The sequence below is a fragment of the Dreissena polymorpha genome, chromosome 2, assembly GCF_020536995.1.
Source record: "Dreissena polymorpha isolate Duluth1 chromosome 2, UMN_Dpol_1.0, whole genome shotgun sequence".
Lineage (NCBI taxonomy): Eukaryota > Metazoa > Mollusca > Bivalvia > Myida > Dreissenidae > Dreissena > Dreissena polymorpha.
The window spans coordinates 87,045,686-87,065,858 of NC_068356.1; the positions used below are offsets into that span (position 1 = coordinate 87,045,686).

A 20,173-nucleotide genomic window follows, 5' to 3' on the forward strand; every position below is an offset into this window, starting at 1 on the left:
GACAAATATATTTATCAATGATTTTCCGAGATATACCGATTTGTTCCGATTTCCAAACTTTCTGTACAGTTCCTATAAACAATGGCGGACGTGTTTACAAAATTCCTAAACACATATATCGTAAATAATGGCAGTGTTTTATTGGATTATTTATACTAATTATCAAATTGCAAGGTAATAATTTTTATCTACTATGATATCGGGTTTGTTTAATATAATTAACATGTTAAACAATATAGTTGCGTCACAGACTCGGAAATAAATTTTGATGGGGTCGACATTTTACTGACGCTGATTTTCCTATTGTCTGTAATTTTTAACCGAAATAAATTTTGAGAAGTGCCCATAAAAGGACTGGTACATAATGTGTCACATTGAAAAATATCCTGATCTCTGCAATATATGTGAACCAATCGTTGATTGTACTTACTTGATTTTATTCCCAACTGTACTCTAATCGGATCGTTTTTTTTCTTGTTTTGCTCATTTTTCAGTGCGGTCGGGAATAAAATATATAAAAAAGATGATTTTCCGATTATTTTTTTTTCCCTTTTTCCAAAAATTAGGGTTGGCAGTTTTGTAAACCAAGAAATATAAAAGTCGTGGTCTTATGTCTCGTTAATCCGGGTGTTTCCCAACATGGGGGCTTAATCGACGCCCGCCAAATAAACAAAAGCGCATTCACCAAGGCGTGAAATATTACAGTGTTAAGGAGTGATAGCTAATACGCGTGACTAAACATGATTAGACTCCGACTTTACTTAAACTTAAATTGGTGTCGGCATTACACAATGCATCTTAAATTACACACTTGGTTTGATGTTTGATTTTCTTGAATGTCTTTAATGAGCTGAACACGCTACCAATTAAGACGCTGATTTCAATGCGTAGGAACAGGAATGATGTCGACTGTTCTTCAAGACCGAACCAGCAAGGAGTGTCCCCAAACAAAAGTTATGGATTTTTTTACGAAATGAACTTGTTATGCGTGAAAAGTTGTGCTAGGATTATTTATACAATCCGTTAAAAACTTGTCGCTGTGATTTTTAACAATGTTGGGAATGTCACATGTCACTATTTTAATCATTTCAACATTCTGAGATGGGTTATAAATAAAGATATTAAAACAGTATCGCAGTTTTCTGTTTTATTTTCATTTGCCTTCAACACACTTGATTTGTAACTCTGTTACTTTACCAGCTTACAGCTCGCGTGCCACCCATGGCAACGTCTTTTCACTGCGGCAGTATCACACGAGATACATGCAGTCCTCATGGTGTGTACATGTACTACAATTTGGTTACGCGTTTTTGTATTTATATTAACATATACATATACAACATTTGATTTTTTAAACTATATAAACTAAATAAATGTCTGCGTAACAAGAAAATATCATTCTTGATGCGAAATAAGTATGTAAATGTACATAAACATAAGGTGTATGTCATAAGGTAAGTATTAAACTCTTGTCAAAACGGCAATGGTTCGATTATCCGGAAGATTCGTAAATCCGGAAATTTCTGCAGGAACGGACGTTTCTGGATAAACCCAGGTTCACTGTATACAGGCTATCACTGATTATTATTTCCTTAACATCCTGTTCTACATTATGAATGACAAAGATTGGGGAGGTTAATGCCAAGTTTGACTCAAAATTAAAGTAATTCTTGACTATTCCCATTCAAAGATTATTTTTTCCCAGACTTAAGTCTTAGATTTGTACGGTGAATACTGGCCCTGAACCCAGGACTGTACATAAAACGCCATGGCAGACAGACGACACTCAACATACCCAGTACACGCTAGGAGGGTCCTCGTCAGCTTCCTTGAACAGCGCGTTGTAGTCCACAATGAATCGGTAAATGATCTGGTTCATGGTGCCCTGGTCTTTCAGTGCCATGAATCCCTTGCCTGACCTGAAGTGAAGAATTCATGGACGTAAAGTGTCATTCCAGAGAAGCCTGTGCAGTCGGCAAAAGACGTTTTCCTCTTTAATAAATCTTCTAGGCAGCAACGATCCCGTTTAGGCTGATAGTGTTACTAATTAACGCAATGCCAGTAACACCTCATTTCCCAAAGCAAGGATTTTATTGAAAAAATAAAGCAGTACACAATATGTGTGGTGCCTTGGTCTTTAACCCTTTCAGTGCGGGAACCGAATTTTGAAGGCCTGTGCAAACAGTGTGGATCCAGATGAGACGCCACAGAACGTGGCGTCTCTTCAGGATCCGAACTGTTTGCTATTCTGATAGTATTCTTTGAAAAAAATCGAAGAAAATTTTAATTTAAGAAATTCAGCAGACGACATTTTAGCAGACGACAAATTTCCCAGCGTGCAAAGTGTTAAGACCCATGAATTCCTTGCAAGACCTGCAGTGAAGAATGCATGAGTGTAAAGTGTTGTTCCAGGTTAGCTGGTGCAGTCTGCAGGTAAACAGGCTCACTCTAATGGAATTTTCGGGTAAATGTAGATATCTTTTTGATAAAAATCCAGTTTAGGCCGAAAATGTCCTCACTGATTAGTCATACAGGCTTCACAGGCTAATATGTGTATAAAAAAGCTATAATGCAGTAAGACCCCTTTTCCGATAGCTAGACTCCTGTAAATTATAATAATTGTAAAATTTGAGCCTCATTTTCTTTGATGCTGGTAATTTGGTACTTAACTAATGTCATTTGTGTTGTGAACTTTAGTACAATAACTAAATAAATTGCTATCAATAATTTGTAAGAGTATGGTACATACATGTACTGTTTTCTGTTTACTGTTTTAACATAGTACCAAACATAGGTGTTCTTGTTGTTCATTTCAACATGGTCTCAACTGTATTGCCTGCTTTGGGATTTTTTAAGTTAATCTTTAAAGACATATTTTGTCACAAACCATGACAAGTATCTTTAATCTTACCAATACACATTTATCCGTTTCCCCCATTTAAAGCAAAGTGAAAATGGCTTTTGCAACCAGCATAAAACCAGAAAAGCCTGCAAGTAACGCGCAGTCTGTTCAGGTTTTATGCTGTTTGCTGCTCATCAGTAACTTATGTTTGGAAATGAAGCCTAAAAAACTTGAATTTAGTAACAAATGTATTTATCTAAATGTAACTTTTTATGAAGCTACAAATGCTTAAAAATACGTATCTAAGTGGCAAAGAGTTATTTGAAAACACATGTTGTTAAAAACGTTGATATCTGCACATTTCCCTAGGTGAGGTCAAACATATTTTTGGGTCTAAGCATAAATAATGTAGTATGAGCCTCACTCTTGGAAAACAGGGCTTAATGCATGTGTATAAAGTGGCGCCCCAGAAAACAGGGCTAAATGCATGTGTATAAAGTGGCGCCCCAGAAAACAGGGCTTAATGCATGTGTATAAAGTGGCGCCCCAGAAAACAGGGCTTAATGCATGTGTATAAAGTGGCGCCCCAGAAAACAGGGCTTAATGCATGTGTATAAAGTGGCGCCCCAGAAAACAGGGCTTAATGCATGTGTATAAAGTGGCGCCCAAGAAAACAGGGCTAAATGCATGTGTATAAAGTGGCGCCCCAGAAACAGGGCTTAATGCATGTGTATAAAGTGGCGCCCCAGAAAACAGGGCTTAATGCATGTGTATAAAGTGGCGCCCCAGAAAACAGGGCTTAATGCATGTGTATAAAGTGGTGCCCAAGAAAACAGCGCTAAATGCATGTGTATAAAGTGGCGCCCCAGAAAACAGGGCTTAATGCATGTGTATAAAGTGGTGCCCAAGAAAACAGGGCTTAATGCATGTGTATAAAGTGGCGCCCCAGATTAGCCTGTGGCTGCATACATCCTTACAGGCTCATTTTTGATTTTTATGGGTGTTTAAAAAAATAAATAAACAAGAGCTGTCTCCATTAAGGACATATGCCTCCAATAAACGCTTTGATATTGTTATATATTCAAAAGTTATTGAAATGCACTAAGTGACCCCGTGACCTAGTTTTTGACCCAGCACGACCCATATTCGAACTTGACCTAGCTTTGGTCTAGATACAACTTCTAACAAAGTTTGGTAAAGATCGGATGAAAACTATTTGAATTAGAGAGCGGACTCGAAAAGTGTGAAGACGGACAGTGCGAAAACTATATACCCCCTTTTCTTCGAAAGGGGGCATAAAAAAAGGCTAATCAGGGCAACACTTTCTGATTTGTTGGGGCGTTTAAAAAAAGGAAGTTTCTTCTGAAGAATAATCCAGTCTAGGAGGAAAGAGTGGCCCCTGAACAATGTACAGGATAATCTGAAACTACACTTTTCACACATGCATCAAATCTCATTTTCCCAAAATTGAGGCTTGTATAATAAAAATACATTTACTCGACCCTTACATGAACAGATTGGGTCCAAACACGATGGCCAGGGCCATGGGACTCATCTTGTTGACCTGCTCGTTGCACGCTACAATGGCCAGGAAGCGTATCACGTGCTTGAGGAGATCGTAGTGTTCCTCTGGCAGCTCCTTCAGCAAGGGTTTCAGGTGAGTTACGCATGACTTGGGGTCCTTTGGGAACCCTGAAAAAAATGGGAAACCAAACTTGGAAATTTGACCATAATTATGAGTCCTTTGGGCACACTGAAAGAATGGGAGACTAAATTGGAAACTTGGCCCATATTTGTGTTAACTCGGGTACCATGAAACAATGGTAGACAAAACTGGAAACAGGGCCATGTACTTGTAAAGCTCATAAGGGAGAACTTAATAAAATTCGTTATCTTCATAAAATGACATTTAATTTTCAGATCTGATTGTCTATGAATAATTCAATGTTCAAAGAGGCACTGAATGTTACAAAATCAATTTCAGATAAATTTATGTAAACGAAATCATAAAAAACATCTTAAGAGCATGTTTGTAATTTCGTAATAATTTTCTTCAATTTATCGATCTTTAAACAGTGTAAAAAAAAACAACCTTTACATTTTTTACCGAGACACTTTTTTTGTTATCAACTCCAGTATCTTTTCTGTGTAAAATATAAGTCTGACAATACTTATGTTTTTCCCTGCCAGTATGAAAACATAACAGAAAAACATTGATCCAAGTAATATTATTTCATATAGATGCCTTTTTCATTCAAATCACGACACTGGCAGACAGACGACCTGACAAGACTGAAAAGTGACCAGACAAATTCGATTTCAGAGCCTTGATACAAAAAAATGTTGATGAAAGTTTCCCAACAATATTTTATATTCTACAGCAGTCCTGTTCATGTATGATTTACTTATTTGGGAAATAATAAAGGAGGAAAAGGCTAACCCTTTGCATGCTGGGAAATTTGTCGTCTGCTTAAATGTTGTCTGCTGAATTTGTAAAATTAACATTTTCTTCAATTTTTTTCAAAGAATACTATCAGAATAGCAAACAGTTTGGATCCAGATGAGACACCACATTCTGTGGCGTCTCATCTGGATCCAAACTGTTTGCAAAGGCCTTCAAAATCCGGTTCCAGCGCTCAAAGGGCAAAACATGCACATTGTCCATTATGTTCAAGGGCAATACTTTCTTATTGCACTGGTGATAAAAACTAGACAAAAACTGTTGGAGTCAATAACACAAACTCAGCAGACCAAACACTTAACATTCCACTTACATCTGTCAACCTTAGCATTGTATTCAATATTGCATTCTTAGACCAAAAAACATTTAACTCAATAAAATGAGCCTTGTTCTGAGGAAAACTGGGCGTAAGGCAAATGCATTAACTCTTTCAGTGCGGGAACCGAATTTTGAAGGCCTTTGCAAACAGTTTGGATCCAGATGAGACGCCACAGAACGTGGCGTCTCATCAGGATCCAAACTGTTTGCTATTCTGATAGTGTTCTTTGAAAAAAATCGAAGAAAACGCTAATTTTAGAAATTCAGCAGAAGACATTTTAGCAGACGACAAATTTCCCAGCATGCAAAGGATTAAGTGCCGCCCATATTAGCTGCACAGGCTATACAGGGACGACACTTCACTCACATGAATTCAGCTCAGTTTTCCCAAAATACAAACAAATTCACTACATTCACTAAAAGTCCCACTTTCATTTAAGGCAAGGAACTGGGATGTCATTGTGTCAGGAATTTTTTAAGGGACTACAAACACATCAAACTTGGTATCGGAACTGAAAAGGGTTCAAGTCCTACTTTCATGTATGGCCAAGAACTAGGCAGTCAGAGTGTCAGGAATTTTCTAAGGGATTACAAACAAATCAAAGTGGGTATCTGAGCAGTAAAAGTTTAATCCCTACTTTCATGTATGGCAAGGAACTGGGACGTCATTGTGTCAGGAATTTTCTAAGGGACAACAAACACATCAAAGTGGTTATCTGAACAGTAAAAGGTTGAAGTCCTACTTTCATGTATGGCAAGGAACTGAGCGGTCATTCTGTCAGGTATGGTGGCCTCTGGCATCTCCCTTAGGAACACCTTGAGCATGCCCGCGATGGCCATGATGTCCCCGCACTCCTCAAGGCTGGCGTCCCCGCGCAGATCAAACTGGGCCCTCAGCCTCTCCATCGTGGCATGGCTTCCACTCAGCCGGAATATGCCCTCCTCATTAATTCCTGTAATATGTATATGTTAACTAGTAATATACAGTGGGTCATCTCATCCTTTATCCTTATTCCTTGTTATTTATATTCAACCGAGTTCATTCCAGTAGTACGTTGATATAAATCCAGTCATATACAGTGGATCATCGTTATTTTGAACATTATTTATCTTTGGATCACTCTAACTTCTAAAATCCCCAATTCTTATTCCTTGTTATTTATATACGCCCTCCTTGTCCATTCCTGTACTATGTATGTGAGCTATGCACTGGGAAAACTGCACTTAGCCCTTTGCATGCTGGGAAATTTGTTGTCTGCTAAAATGTCATCTGCTGAATTTCTAAAATTAGCATTTTCTTTGATTTTTTTCAAAGAATACTATCAGAATAGCAAACAGTTTGGATCCTGATGAGACGCCACATTCTGTGGCGTCTCATCTGGATCCAAACTGTTTGCAAAAGCCTTCAAAGTTTGGTTCCAGCACTGAAAGAGTTAGTGCATGTATGGAAAGTGACATCCCAGATTAGGCCGTGCAGTCCTCACAGGGTAATAAATGACGTTAGGAATGAAGAAATTGCCTTTAACAAAGATAACAATACAAGCAGAAAGTGTTCTACCTGATTAGCCTGTGCAAACTGTGCAGGCTAACCTGGGACGACACTTTATGCACATGCATTAAATCCAGCTCATATTAATCCAGTAATATACAGTGGATGAATGTTATTTTCAATATCCTTAATTTGAATTGCTTTTTATTTACAACTATCTTTTCTGTGCTTTTTCTTCCCTATGATAGTGACCACCCACAAAATGGCTTACATCGCACTTAGAACATTTTATCCTTCCCGTCATTCAATTTTGCAGTGTCTATCCTATACAATATAAATCGTCTTACTTTCATCCCTGCGATCACAGTCACTATTCCCTTAATTATTGCATTTCATATCTGCTGAAAAAATCAATAGATGTATTACTGGAAAAATTACATGATGCCCTACAAAAAGTAAATCAGCTGCAATTCATCAGTTCTTAACTACGGCTTATTTTGAATAAATTCTGCAACTCTATAAGACGCTTGGTAACGAATGAAAAGAAAGAAAAAATTGTTTAGGAGTTGTCAAAATACAGCATTTTTGACTGTTCTTCCACTTTATGATGTATAACGTACATTTTCTGCAATTTTCTGTCAGCAACCATACATAATGCTGACCACAAAAACAAATTAAAAGCTTAAATGAATATAGGTAGTAGCAAGAGAGATATAGTTTGTGTAAGCAAACTTTAACCGAGTATTCTTAGTACAAACCAGGCATAATTCTGCTTAAATTAAGGTCAATGGGCTAGGCATTGGTCAGTGATTTCACGTTATACTCCCTAAGATATATGTTGCTAGTGGACATGGTAACCGCCTAGCGACCGGGAGGTCACAGGTTTAATCCCCACTGTGGGTGCGTTCATTATATCTCCCCCATAGACACAAAGTCCCAGTTCCTGGTTCTAGTCCCAGGATACTGACTTGAGAGCTTTTCAAATAAGCCTTAGGCTTTCTATGTAATGGAGCTAAAATAAATAGGTTTAAAGTAACTGAATAACTGTAGTAGAAACTGTGACATGAAGATGTTGCACATATACCTTAACCAGAGCATAACGCCAACACTGATAAATTGGCAAGTAATTTAAAGCTCAAGGTATTTAAACAATAATTCACTAAAAAAATTACCAATGCCCAAAATTCATATCTTCAGTAAATGTGCAAAATTTTATGTAAAATGTTGTCATATACAGCAATTCCTATGAGGTTCTTCTTACCATGGTGTTGGATATGGGAGCAGATCTTCTTCACGATGAACGGCACGCGGTATCCCTTGGGTGCTCGACTAACGAGGTCAGAAAGCGGGACTCCAAACGTTCGGGCACCTTGCGGTACCGGACGTTTTAGGCCTACATTTACAATCTTCTTGTTTCTATCCATGGATGCATCCGATCTCAGTGGCTGTGTCTACAATACACAAAACTACACTGCCATGAATGCAATTAAACACAGAAAAGTACACTGTTATGAATTCAACTAAACTACACAATACCACACTGTTTTGAATGCATTTAGAAACAAAAATTATATTGTTGTTGAGATTTCAATTTAACACAAAAACTACACTATTGTAAATGGAATAAAAGAAAGAAAACTTCACTGTTGTGAATTCAATTTAAAACAGAAAACTACACTTTTGAGAACACTGATTCAAACACACATTCTACGATGTTGTGCATGCACTTTATCACAGAAAAGTGCATTTTTGCAAATGCATTTAAAAACAGAAACATAATACTGTTGTTAATGCATTTTAAAACAGAAATCAATGATAACATTTAAAGAAGCAGTTACATAACTTTCACCTGTGTACAAAATGATTAACGGACTCACCTGTGCCCCTATTCACAAACCCACTATTAGACAAATGCATAAAGAATAGTCTAAGACTAAATAAGAATACCTAAGAGTTGGCATATATACTGCTAGAAATGGTGCTTACCTAAGTGACATTCTGTTCTTATTGAAGAATTATATAATGAACACAAGTGGTTAGTGTGTGGCTATGAATAAGACAGAGTTCATGGAAATCGTTGCACAATTGATGAAATTATGGCTGTTCAAAGCAATGAACTCTGTTTAACCCTTTCAGTGCGGGAACCGAATTTTGAAGGCCTTTGCAAACAGTTTGGATCCAGATGAGACGCCACAAAACGTGGCGTCTCATCAGGATCCGAACTGTTTGCTATTCTGATAGTATTCTTTGAAAAAAATCGAAGAAAATGTTAATTTAAGAAATTGAGCAGACAACATTTTAGCAGACGACAAATTTCCCAGCATGCAAAGGGTTAAGTCATTTTGAGTTGAATACCTTGCTACATATATATTTAATAGTGAAAAAGATTTTTCAGAGAAGTTGATATTTCGTTCTAATTTGATTATTTTTCATTCAAAATGATGTTTTTACTAATTAACATCATAGCAACATGCTAACAACCTGTGATAATGAATGGTGTTGATTTCTATGCTAGAAATCAAGCAAGTTTAGCACATTACAATTTAAATAATATCCTTCATTGTTAAAGACAACCTTTAATCCATTTCATCATGTGCAAAAAAGGAATATTATGAACAAAATGATAGATTTTTCAGTGACATGGTATCATATGACAATGCTAGACAGGACCTGTCACAAAACATTGTGTTCTTCACTATGAACAACATTATTCCATTAACAACATACCAAACTCATGCTGATTTTGTGTTCATACACCAAGAAATGTTGATTACCAGCTACGTTATGTGGTGGTTACAAATCTACAACTATTGATTTTATCATTTAGTTTGCTTAAATTGTTGTAAAAAATACTTTACTCAGTCCCTTTAGTATTATAAAATAAAAACATTACAAATACTTTTAATAATTTATTTTGGTACACAAGCATGTAGTGAAATAATTAAATTAAATATCTATCGAGTTTAAATGTTATCATGCAAATACCTGCTAATTTTAAAACTTCTGCAGCCTTTCAAACAAGAAACTGTCGGAGACGGGTGATGCTCCCCAAAGTTGTTTTTTTGTCACAACATTGCACTATATATTCAGATATAAGGAAACGTCTTGAGGGCACAGTATCATCCGTCCATAACCCGCTGATAATATGCACATCTCCTCTTGGTAGTGAAGCTTCCCATAAAGTTTCATGGAATTCCGGTCATTAGTTGCTGAGAAATAGCCCGGACAAGAATTGCACTATATGTACAGTTAATGGAAAATTTCAAAGGGCCATAACTCTGTAAAAAATCATCCGACCAGAACCAGCTGATAATATGCACATCTCCTCTTGGAAGTGAAGCTTCCCATAAAGTTTCATTGAATTCCGGCCAGTAATTGCTGAGAAATAGCCTGGCCAAAAATTGTGCACGGACGGACACACAGACGGACAGACAAAGCGGCGACTATATGCTCCCCCCAAAAATTTTTAGGGGAGCATAAAAACAACATGTGTATGACAATGGAAGTAAAAAATATTGTCTAATATAACAGCTAGCCACTCAATTATATGCTCAAAGCAGCTTAGACCAGTCACATAAATATTAAATGCCCAGGTTTGAAACTTACTTTAACCATAACACAAACAAAATAATCCTACATCGAACACAGTACCTTCATCCTTAGCTGCCACAGTGCATGCACACCTAGAAGTTAGACTACATGGAACACAACCTATTGACCACTGTTTTGCCCCGATGCTTTAAGGAAGTCATATTTGACCTACTGACCATAAGTTTCTTTTACATTAAATGTCACATAAATGATATTACAATAAATCACAATAAATTCTTTAACCAGAACATCAGTGTGACAACTTAACCTCGCAATACCATGAAAAATTGACCATAACATGGTCTATGACGTACATACAATGTTTTTAGCAATCCTCATTTGTCTAAAGCGAGAGGGCAGAAAGCCATAAGGCGCTCACCTGACAACTAAAGGAAATCACAATAGACTTATTAGGAAAACACCTGAGAGCCATTATTTGCAACAAACTACAATCATTTTATAACTCAGCCCAGAAATTGTACATGAACGGGTAAAAATGTAACTTCTAGAGGGCTCACATATAGGTTTAACTATATTTAAACCAAATAAGAAAAACTGTCATGCCTCCTTGCGGCCATGTTCTTCAATGGACAAGAACCATATCTCACTATATGAAGAAGTTATGATAACAAATGTTCAGAGCAATTTTCATGACGATTGTAAAAACAAAGATGACTTCAGAAGTATTCACAAGCGTTTTCTTTCTTACCTCATGTTCTAGTTTTTGTCAGTACGTGACCCAGTTTCAAACTTGATAAATAATGCTCTGACCATAAATAAAATAAATAGACTGTAAATTTGGCCCCTTGAGTGTTAACAAGCTTTTCCTTATTATTTTACCAAGTGACCCAATGTTTGACGCCATGTAACCAAGTCACATACTAAGCAGATAAATTATTGATGTCAAATGTTCTTACCAAGTTTCATGAAGATTAAGCAACAATTCCAACTGCTAGTGTTCCCAAGGCAAATATTTACAACGAACAATACACAACGGACCACAAACAACACACAAAGGTGATCACAAAATCACACCATGAGTATGTTGTGCTTAGTTGAGCTGAATATCACCCATACCGCAAGTCAAATTTAAGTTACCAGGATTGCCCCCCATTCTGCACCTTGACCTCATTTATTGCTAATATCAGTGAATTAAACAGTGTTTGTTCAGTGTAAGATCCAGAAAATGCTTTTTTTATTGTCAGAGGTAATTACCCTAAAGAATCTGAGTTGAGATACACTGTAATACATGTAATTTGTTGCAAATCATTTGTGGTGCAAATTTCAGTCAACTTATGGGTAATTAGTTGGAAACATTTAGTTTTTTATTGTTATTTTAATGCATGTCCTGATGCCTATGTAGGACAATTACATTGCATTTAAGTTGTACAGGTATGTATAGATCTGCACAAAATCCCATGAGCATCTTCATTTTGTATTATATACGTGTAAAGCACTAAAAGTGAAGTTTTCAAGAACTGGCATGTCAATATCAGTTTCAACTTGTCTGTGTTCAGCATGACCCAAGGCAGAATTGCTACATATGATAAGTGCAATGCAGATTTGTTCTAAGGTTCAGTTTTGAAGATAATGTCCCTGTAACAAACAATTCCGTAACAGTTCTTATTTCTCAAGGTAAAATGCCAAAGTTTTTTTCCTAGGTAGACTTGCAAAGATTTGCCCCTACAGTACATACAATTCCCATGGTGTTCAACTACATTTAGGTACAATTCCATTGTTTTTTCCTTAGGTGCAATCCCAATGTTTTTCCTAGGTGCAAGTCTGATGGTTTGTCCTTAGGTGCAATTAACCCCGATGGTTTTCCAACCAGAGCTAACTCACACATAAACTGCACGTAAATAATGCCTAGATTATATTAATTGATATCAACACAATTTGTTAATATGAGCCATGCTCTGGGAAAACAGGGCTTAATGTATGAACGTAAAGTATTGTCCCACAGTAGTCTGCACAGGCTAATCTGGGACAACACAGTAGTCTGCACAGGCTAATCTGGGACGACACAGTGGTCTGCACAGGCTAATCTGGAACGACACAGTGGTCTACACAGGCTAATCTGGGACGACACAGTGGTCTGCACAGGCTAATCTGGAACGACACAGTGGTCTACACAGGCTAATCTGGGACGACACAGTGGTCTGCACAGGCTAATCTGGGACAACACATTAGTCTGCACAGGCTTATCTGGGATGACACAGCAGTCTGCAAAGGCTTATCTGAGACGACACAGTGGTCTGCACAGGCTAATCTGGGACGACACAGCAGTCTGCACAGGCTTATCTGGGACAACACAGTGGTCTGCACAGACTAATCTGGGATGACACAGTGGTCTGCACAGGCTAATCTGGGACAACACAGTGGTCTGCACAGGCTTATCTGGGACAACACAGCAGTCTGCACAGGCTTATCTGGGACGACACAGTGGTCTGCACAGGCTTATCTGGGACAACACAGTGGTCTGCACAGGCTTATCTGGGACGACACAGTGGTCTGCACAGGCTAATCTGGGACAACACATTGGTCTGCACAGGCTAATCTGGGACAACACATAAGTCTGCACAGGCTTATCTGGGACGACACAGCAGTCTGCACAGGCTTATCTGGGACAACACAGCAGTCTGCACAGGCTTATCTGGGACGACACAGCAGTCTGCACAGGCTTATCTGGGACGACACTTTCCGGATAAATTGTTTACCACACAGTAATGCACTTAGACACATTTGAAGTCCTTTAGGAAATAAAATAACATTTAAGTCCTTTCTTTATATATTCAAGTTTGAAAGGCTTCATTTGCAACCCGAAGATACTGATGAGCAGCAAACAGCATAAAACCTGAACAAACTGCGAGCTACTCGCAGGTTGTTCTGGTTAAAACCTGAACAGACTGCGAGCTACTCGCAGGCTGTTCTGGTTTTATGCTGTTTGCTGTTTTATGCTGTTTGCACATAGCCATTTGCACTTTGCTTCTGAGTGGGAAAGGATTAAATTGGATTTTGGCTAAGAAAAAACTTTCTTGTACAAATAAGTTACCATAAAGGATCAAATTAACAACCTAATAACAGAAAACAGATATTGGTGGAAAAAAACCTTAAAATTGTCCTAAATATCCATTGTTTAGAATGTGCTTGGAATAACAACAATAAACAAACCAACAAACAAATAGTGTTCAAGCTTCGTAAGCAAAGGATATTGTCCTATTATATATTCTTCTGCGCAACCAAAAATATAACCTTCGAAGGGTGGAAAAATAACATCCTTGTTACGAAATTGGCAGCCAAAATGCAAAAACATTATACCCAGAACAATTACATCTGCAAAAAAATAAACACAGCAATTATTTCAAAATTGTTCCTGCCAAAATTGTAGAGTTTGTAAGATAAGCTATCTACCATGCGGGAAGTGATACATTGCAAGCACAACCCAGAACATTGTCTGGAACAATGAGGAGTCTGTTACAATCAGGCGCCAGGAAACAAAACTCGGTAAACAAGACTATGTGTATCCATATAATATTATTGTGGCTTGAAATTAATCAGAATTGATCGATACAGAATGTTGTAAATCATCTAGTGCAACCAGTCATTATGGGTAAACATAAATAAAAATTAGCTTAAACAGATATTACATATTATAATGACAAAACAACAAACTCATTTAAGAATTAAACTGGCTGATAGGAAACAAAATTTCATGCCAGAACTGATCTTAATTTAGAAGACATTTATATTAAATAAACAAGCGATGTGTTTGTGAAACACTATGTCCCCCTATATTTGACCTTTGACCTTGAATGATGACCTTGACCTTGACCTTTCACCACTCACAATGTGCCGCTCCATGAGATACACATGCATGCCAAATATCAAGCTGCTATCTTCAATACTGCAAAAGTGTACATTAAATTAGCGATTTTTTTTACCCATATATTTGACCTTTGACCTTAAAGGATGACCTTGACCTTGACCTTTCACCACTCAAAATGTGCAGCTCTATGACATACACATGCATGCCAAATATCAAGTTGCTATCTTCAATATTGCAAAAGTTATTGCAAATGTTAAAGTTTGCACAAACAAACAAACCAACCAACAGACAGGGCAAAAACAATATGTCCCCCACTATAGTGGTGGGGGGCATAAAAATTCCATAAAAGCGGAAAGTGTGGTCCCTGATTAGCCTGTGTATAGTGCACAGGCTAATCTGGGACAACACTTAATCCTAATGAATAAAGCCCAGTTTTCCAAGATCACAGCTCAAATGGTCTTCTGGCTGGCACTTATGTACAGGCTAAAACTGTCAGGTCAAAGTTCAAGTGACAAGGACACTAGTTACTTACATTGAATAAATTGTTTGCAACAAAGATGGGTTGGTCACTATGTGGGGTGGGGATTTTCATTGCTTATCCCAGCTACTGCATCCCTGGATCCTGCTCTGAACAGCATGAATTTGTCACTCACTGAAGAAAATAACAGATGTAATCATAGTACACTGTTATACAGGCATTTTTCAAACTAACCATAACTATTACTTATATTATAATAATTTGTGTTATTGCTAAAATAATGATGTTTGAACTTTTATATGTATGCATTGATGGATGCCAATTGATTAATAAAATTCCATATGTAAAACTGTAATAATCAACCAATGAAGATTTACTATATTTATTTTCAATAAACCAGATAACAGTAAATTAAACTGACAAATAATTACAACGCTAATAAAATATATATGTTTTTAATTTTATCTTGTTGTTTAATTGGTTGAATTTCAAGGCAGACATGGACACGTCATTTTTAAGTGATTTTGAGGACATAAAAGTTTATGGGGATTCCCCATTTAAAAGATTGCTACTTTTCCCCAATAATGACTTTAAACTTAAATCTCTCAATGTAATCTTTCTATGAAGAAAAAATTAATTTGGAACAATTTACAAAGTTGAGGCATTTGTGTTGTATGGTCCCAGCTATTTTTGTCAAATCAAAACTATGTGTTTGAAGAAAACTTTTTGATTATTGTTTAACCCTTTCAGTGCGGGAACCGAATTTTAAAGGCCTTTGCAAACAGTTTGGATCCAGATGAGACGCCACAGAACCTGGCGTCTCATCAGGATCCAAACTGTTTGCTATTCTGATAGTATTCTTTGAAAAAAAATCAAAGAAAATGCTAATTTTAGAAATTCAGCAGACGACATTTTAGCAGACGACAAATTTCCCAGCATGCAAAGGGTGAATAACAAAGAAGAAAGTTAACATGCAATCAATCTAATTCACAAAAATATGTTTTTAATTTCATTTAAAATTCCCTATCACAGGGGTCAGGCCATTTTTCCCAAAAAGTATGAAAAACTGGTTGTGTTATGTACATGTACCACGCACGATGGGCACACCATTTCTTTTGGTAAAACTCTAAACAAGGGACAAAATTGTCACAAAACCAGGTTTTCAATATCAAAAAAGTCTGATAAAGGGCTTGTTTGTAAAATCAATCTATTTTTAGTTGTGGCGACCTTGACCTTGAAAATATCTACGTAATTCTTTCGCGCGACACACCGTCCAATGATGGTGAACAAATGTGCCAAATAATTTTAAATCTGACAATCAATGACATAGTTATGGCCCGGACAAGCTAATTTATGGCAATTTTTTACCTTTGAACTCAAAGTGTGACCTTGACCTTGGAGATATCGACGTAATTCTTTCGCCCGACAAAACTTCCAATTATGGTGAACAAATGTGCCAAATGATTTTAAAATCTGACAATCAATTACATAGTTATGGCCCGGACAAGCTCATTTATGGCCATTTTTGACCTTTGAACTCAAAGTGTGACCTTGACCTTGGAGATATTGACGTAATTCTTTCGCCAGCACATCTTCCAATGATGGTGAACAAATGTGCCACATGATTTTAAAATCTGACAATGAACGACATAGTTATGGCCTGGAAAAGCTTGTTCCGCCCGCCCGCCAGCCAGCCCGCCCGCATTTGCCAATCTAATAACCAGTTTTTTCCTTCGGAAAACCTGGTTAAAAAACAATCTGGACTGATCATCCGAATGATATACCAGTATTATCTAAATAGGATATGTTGGTAACTTGAAACAAGGAATATAATTCTGTGTATATTTCATTTCTACATGTTTATTGTATACTGCGAAATAAAAAGTATTTCCTATAAATTTCTCAGTACATAATCTCATTTATTTTTTATAATTGACAAATATGAAATATGAGTCATTTTGGAAAAATATACATGTAATTGTAAGGCTAAATTTACACTCTAAATAAACTCTATACATGCGTCACAGCGTGTATTATGAACATTTTAACGATAACATTATACAAATGAAAACTAAGAAATTATATACTATACACATCTGTGACATTCCACATAAGCTTTAAAAATTGTGTACATTATCTAATGTGTCTCACAGTAATGAATTCTTCACACTTAAAAGTACAATTTTCAATTTCCGCTTTTGAGCTCAGTAGATTTGTTAAACACAGTTGTTACAAGTTTCTTATACACTAAGAAAAATTATGCCATTGACACAGAAAAAAGTACAATAAATTGAACTTAAAGTACAACCTAGTTATATACATGTACATGTATGTAAGCACATGTTTGCAGTCAGTCAAGTAAAAATACCATTTTCGGTGGGTATAAGGCACCCCATATAACTTCCACTTGGAGCATATCCAAACAAACAATAACATACCAGTCCTCTTAGATCTGGTAGTTGAAGGTTAATTTATACTCACAGATAAGTGTCAAGTGTGTTCTATCCAGGGATTCAATTTACATCTGGAGTAAGAAAGCTTTAAATGGCTTTATATTACGCATTAAACATTTTGATGATGGCTGATTTCATTCACTTTTTCAGTAGATGTTGCATTGACTATTTAAGCAGATCAACAATTTATAATTTGGAAACATAAATTATCACAAGTTAGCTACATGTACATGTGTGGATTAAAAACATATTAAAGGCAAAAAATTACAATGTGATTGCAGGGGTTTCCTAGCCATTTATGGGAAAGGAGTCTGGTCAAATTGGGATAATTTAAATTGGTAAAATAGCAATTTTGGGATTTTTTAATCATAAAATTGTGACACATCAGGCCATTTCCTTGCCATTAAAAAAAAAAAAAATCAATTCGCGTTTAAAGTCCACTGATTTGGGAGAACTAATATTATATAAATCTTTATAATAATTCAAATTAGGAGAACACAATCATATAAATTATAGTTATATACATTGTTACATACTTGTTATATACTTCTTTCGGAAAAAAATAATTTATTTTTCTGGAAATTGGGATTTTTTTATTTATCGGTATTTAAATAGCAGGAGAACTTCTGGCTTTACAGACATGTTGAAAGTCCATCGGCCCATCGGACATTGCCGATGAACATATATAAGGGCTGATTGTGAAATGCAAGATCGTCTGACTTACTGTCTGGTTTTGTTTTTTTCAAATATTTAACATTCATTTACTCTAATCAGGCTTTTCACACTATTTTTGCCCATTTTGAGATCACTTTGCAATGTCCCTCCTGGATTAGCACTTAAAGTTGTCAGGCATGTGAAATTAACAACTGGCCTGTAAATTGTTCCTCCTTGCAGACCTGAGTCTGGCCTGTGAATTGAGATGGTCTTTCACCATGTCTTGATTTAATGGGATGGTATGAACATATCTTAATATACATACTACATGCATAATGTATACAGCCAAAACAATGCAATTACTAGACAGACATTTTTTTCCTTCTTTATTAAGTACCGGAAAAAGGCACTTTGCTAATAAGGAAAAAATTTCATAATCGCTGTCAAAATAGTTCCCAGTTGAAGGAAACTAAAAAATAATATATATATATATAAAAAAGAGCTGTCACCATAGAATGACATATGCCCCCTATAAAGGCTTTGAGAGAAGTTATAGCATTTTTCAAAACCTAAATGCAGATTTCGAAGCCTTAACGCGGACCATAAGTTCAAGGTCAAGGTCACAGGGGTCAAAATTTGTGTGCGTATGGAAAGGCCTTGTCCATATACACATGCATACCAAATATTAAGGTTATATCTCAAGGGACATAGAAGTAATGAGCATTTTTGGAAACTTAAACGCAGATTTCGAAACCTAAACGCGGACCTTATCTTCAAGGTCAAGGTCAGAGAGGTCAAAATTTGTGTGCGTATGGAATGGCCTTGTCCATATACACATGCATACGAAGTATGAAGTTTATATCTCAAGGGACATAGAAGTTATGAGCATTTTTCGAAATCTATACGCAGATTTCGAAACCTAAACGCAGACCCTAAGCTCAATGTCAAGGTCACAGGGGTAAAAAATTGTGTGCGTATGTAAAGGCCTTGTCCATATACACATGCATACCAAATATGAAGGTTATATCTCAAGGGACATAGAAGTTATGAGCATTTTTCGAAACCTAAAAGCAGATTTTGAAACCTAAACGGGGACCCTAAGTTTAAGGTCAAGGTCACAGGGGTAAAAAGTTTTGTTTGTATGGAAAGGCCTTGTCCATATACAAATGCATACCAAATATGAAGGTTATATCTCAAGGGACATAGAAGTAATGAGCATTTTTCGAAACTTAAACGCCGATTTCCAAACCTAAACGCGGACCTTAACTTCAAGGTCAAGGTCAGAGAGGTCAAAATTTGTGTGCATATGGAAAGGCCTTGTCCATATACACATGCATACGAAGTATGAAGTTTATATCTCAAGGGACATAGAAGTTATGAGCATTTTTTGAAACCTAAACGCAGATTTTGAAACCTAAACGCGGACCCTAAGTTCAAGGTTAAGGTCACAGGGGTAAAAAAAATTGTGTGCATGAAAAGGCCTTGTCCATATACACATGCATACCAAATATGAAGGTTATATCTCAAAGGACATAGAAGTTATGAGCATTTTCCGAAACCTAAACGCAAAGTGTGACGGAAAGACGGACAGTCAGACGGACAGACAGTCCAATCACTATATGCCCCCTTTTCTTAGAAAGGGGGCATAAAAAAAATGCAACATTTAGTTAGTTACCCTATGCAGTTCTATGGCTTGAACTAAGTAAATATAATGCTGACAACTTGACAACATTTAGTTGTCATTTTTAGTTGTGAGCGTTAGCTCACGACTAATGTTGTGATTGAAAATTTCAAGTCAGTTCGGCTTATCTACGGAAAGCCTACTACCCGCCACACATGCCGTGTCCGCGCGAGCAAGAGTTGTATAATTTATTAAAGTATATGAAAGCAAAAAATCAAATACACCAATTTCCAAATACATTTGTATAAAGACTTCATGACACGAATTTCCCCAATGTCTGGGGTTTTCCCAATTGGGCTGGTGCCAGTTCTTTTTCTAATTTGGGGAAAAAAATCACTGCAAGATAATATAAAATCATCACAAAACATCATCAATCTGTA

The 20,173-nt window shown here is 36.7% G+C and overlaps 1 protein-coding gene across 1 annotated transcript in view; it reads right to left on the reverse strand.

Annotated features, from left to right (window-relative positions):
- Window positions 1-20,173, reverse strand: part of LOC127867936 (protein FAM13A-like) — a 93,394-nt gene that overhangs the window by 66,149 nt on the left and 7,072 nt on the right. The window contains exons 2-6 of the mRNA XM_052409456.1: window positions 15,060-15,179; window positions 8,372-8,561; window positions 6,365-6,574; window positions 4,351-4,534; window positions 1,796-1,919 (exon numbers count right to left, since the gene is read on the reverse strand). Coding sequence (XP_052265416.1) covers window positions 1,796-1,919; window positions 4,351-4,534; window positions 6,365-6,574; window positions 8,372-8,561; window positions 15,060-15,119 — 768 coding nt within the window. The 5' untranslated portion in view covers window positions 15,120-15,179. The remainder of the gene's footprint in view (window positions 1-1,795; window positions 1,920-4,350; window positions 4,535-6,364; window positions 6,575-8,371; window positions 8,562-15,059; window positions 15,180-20,173) is intronic.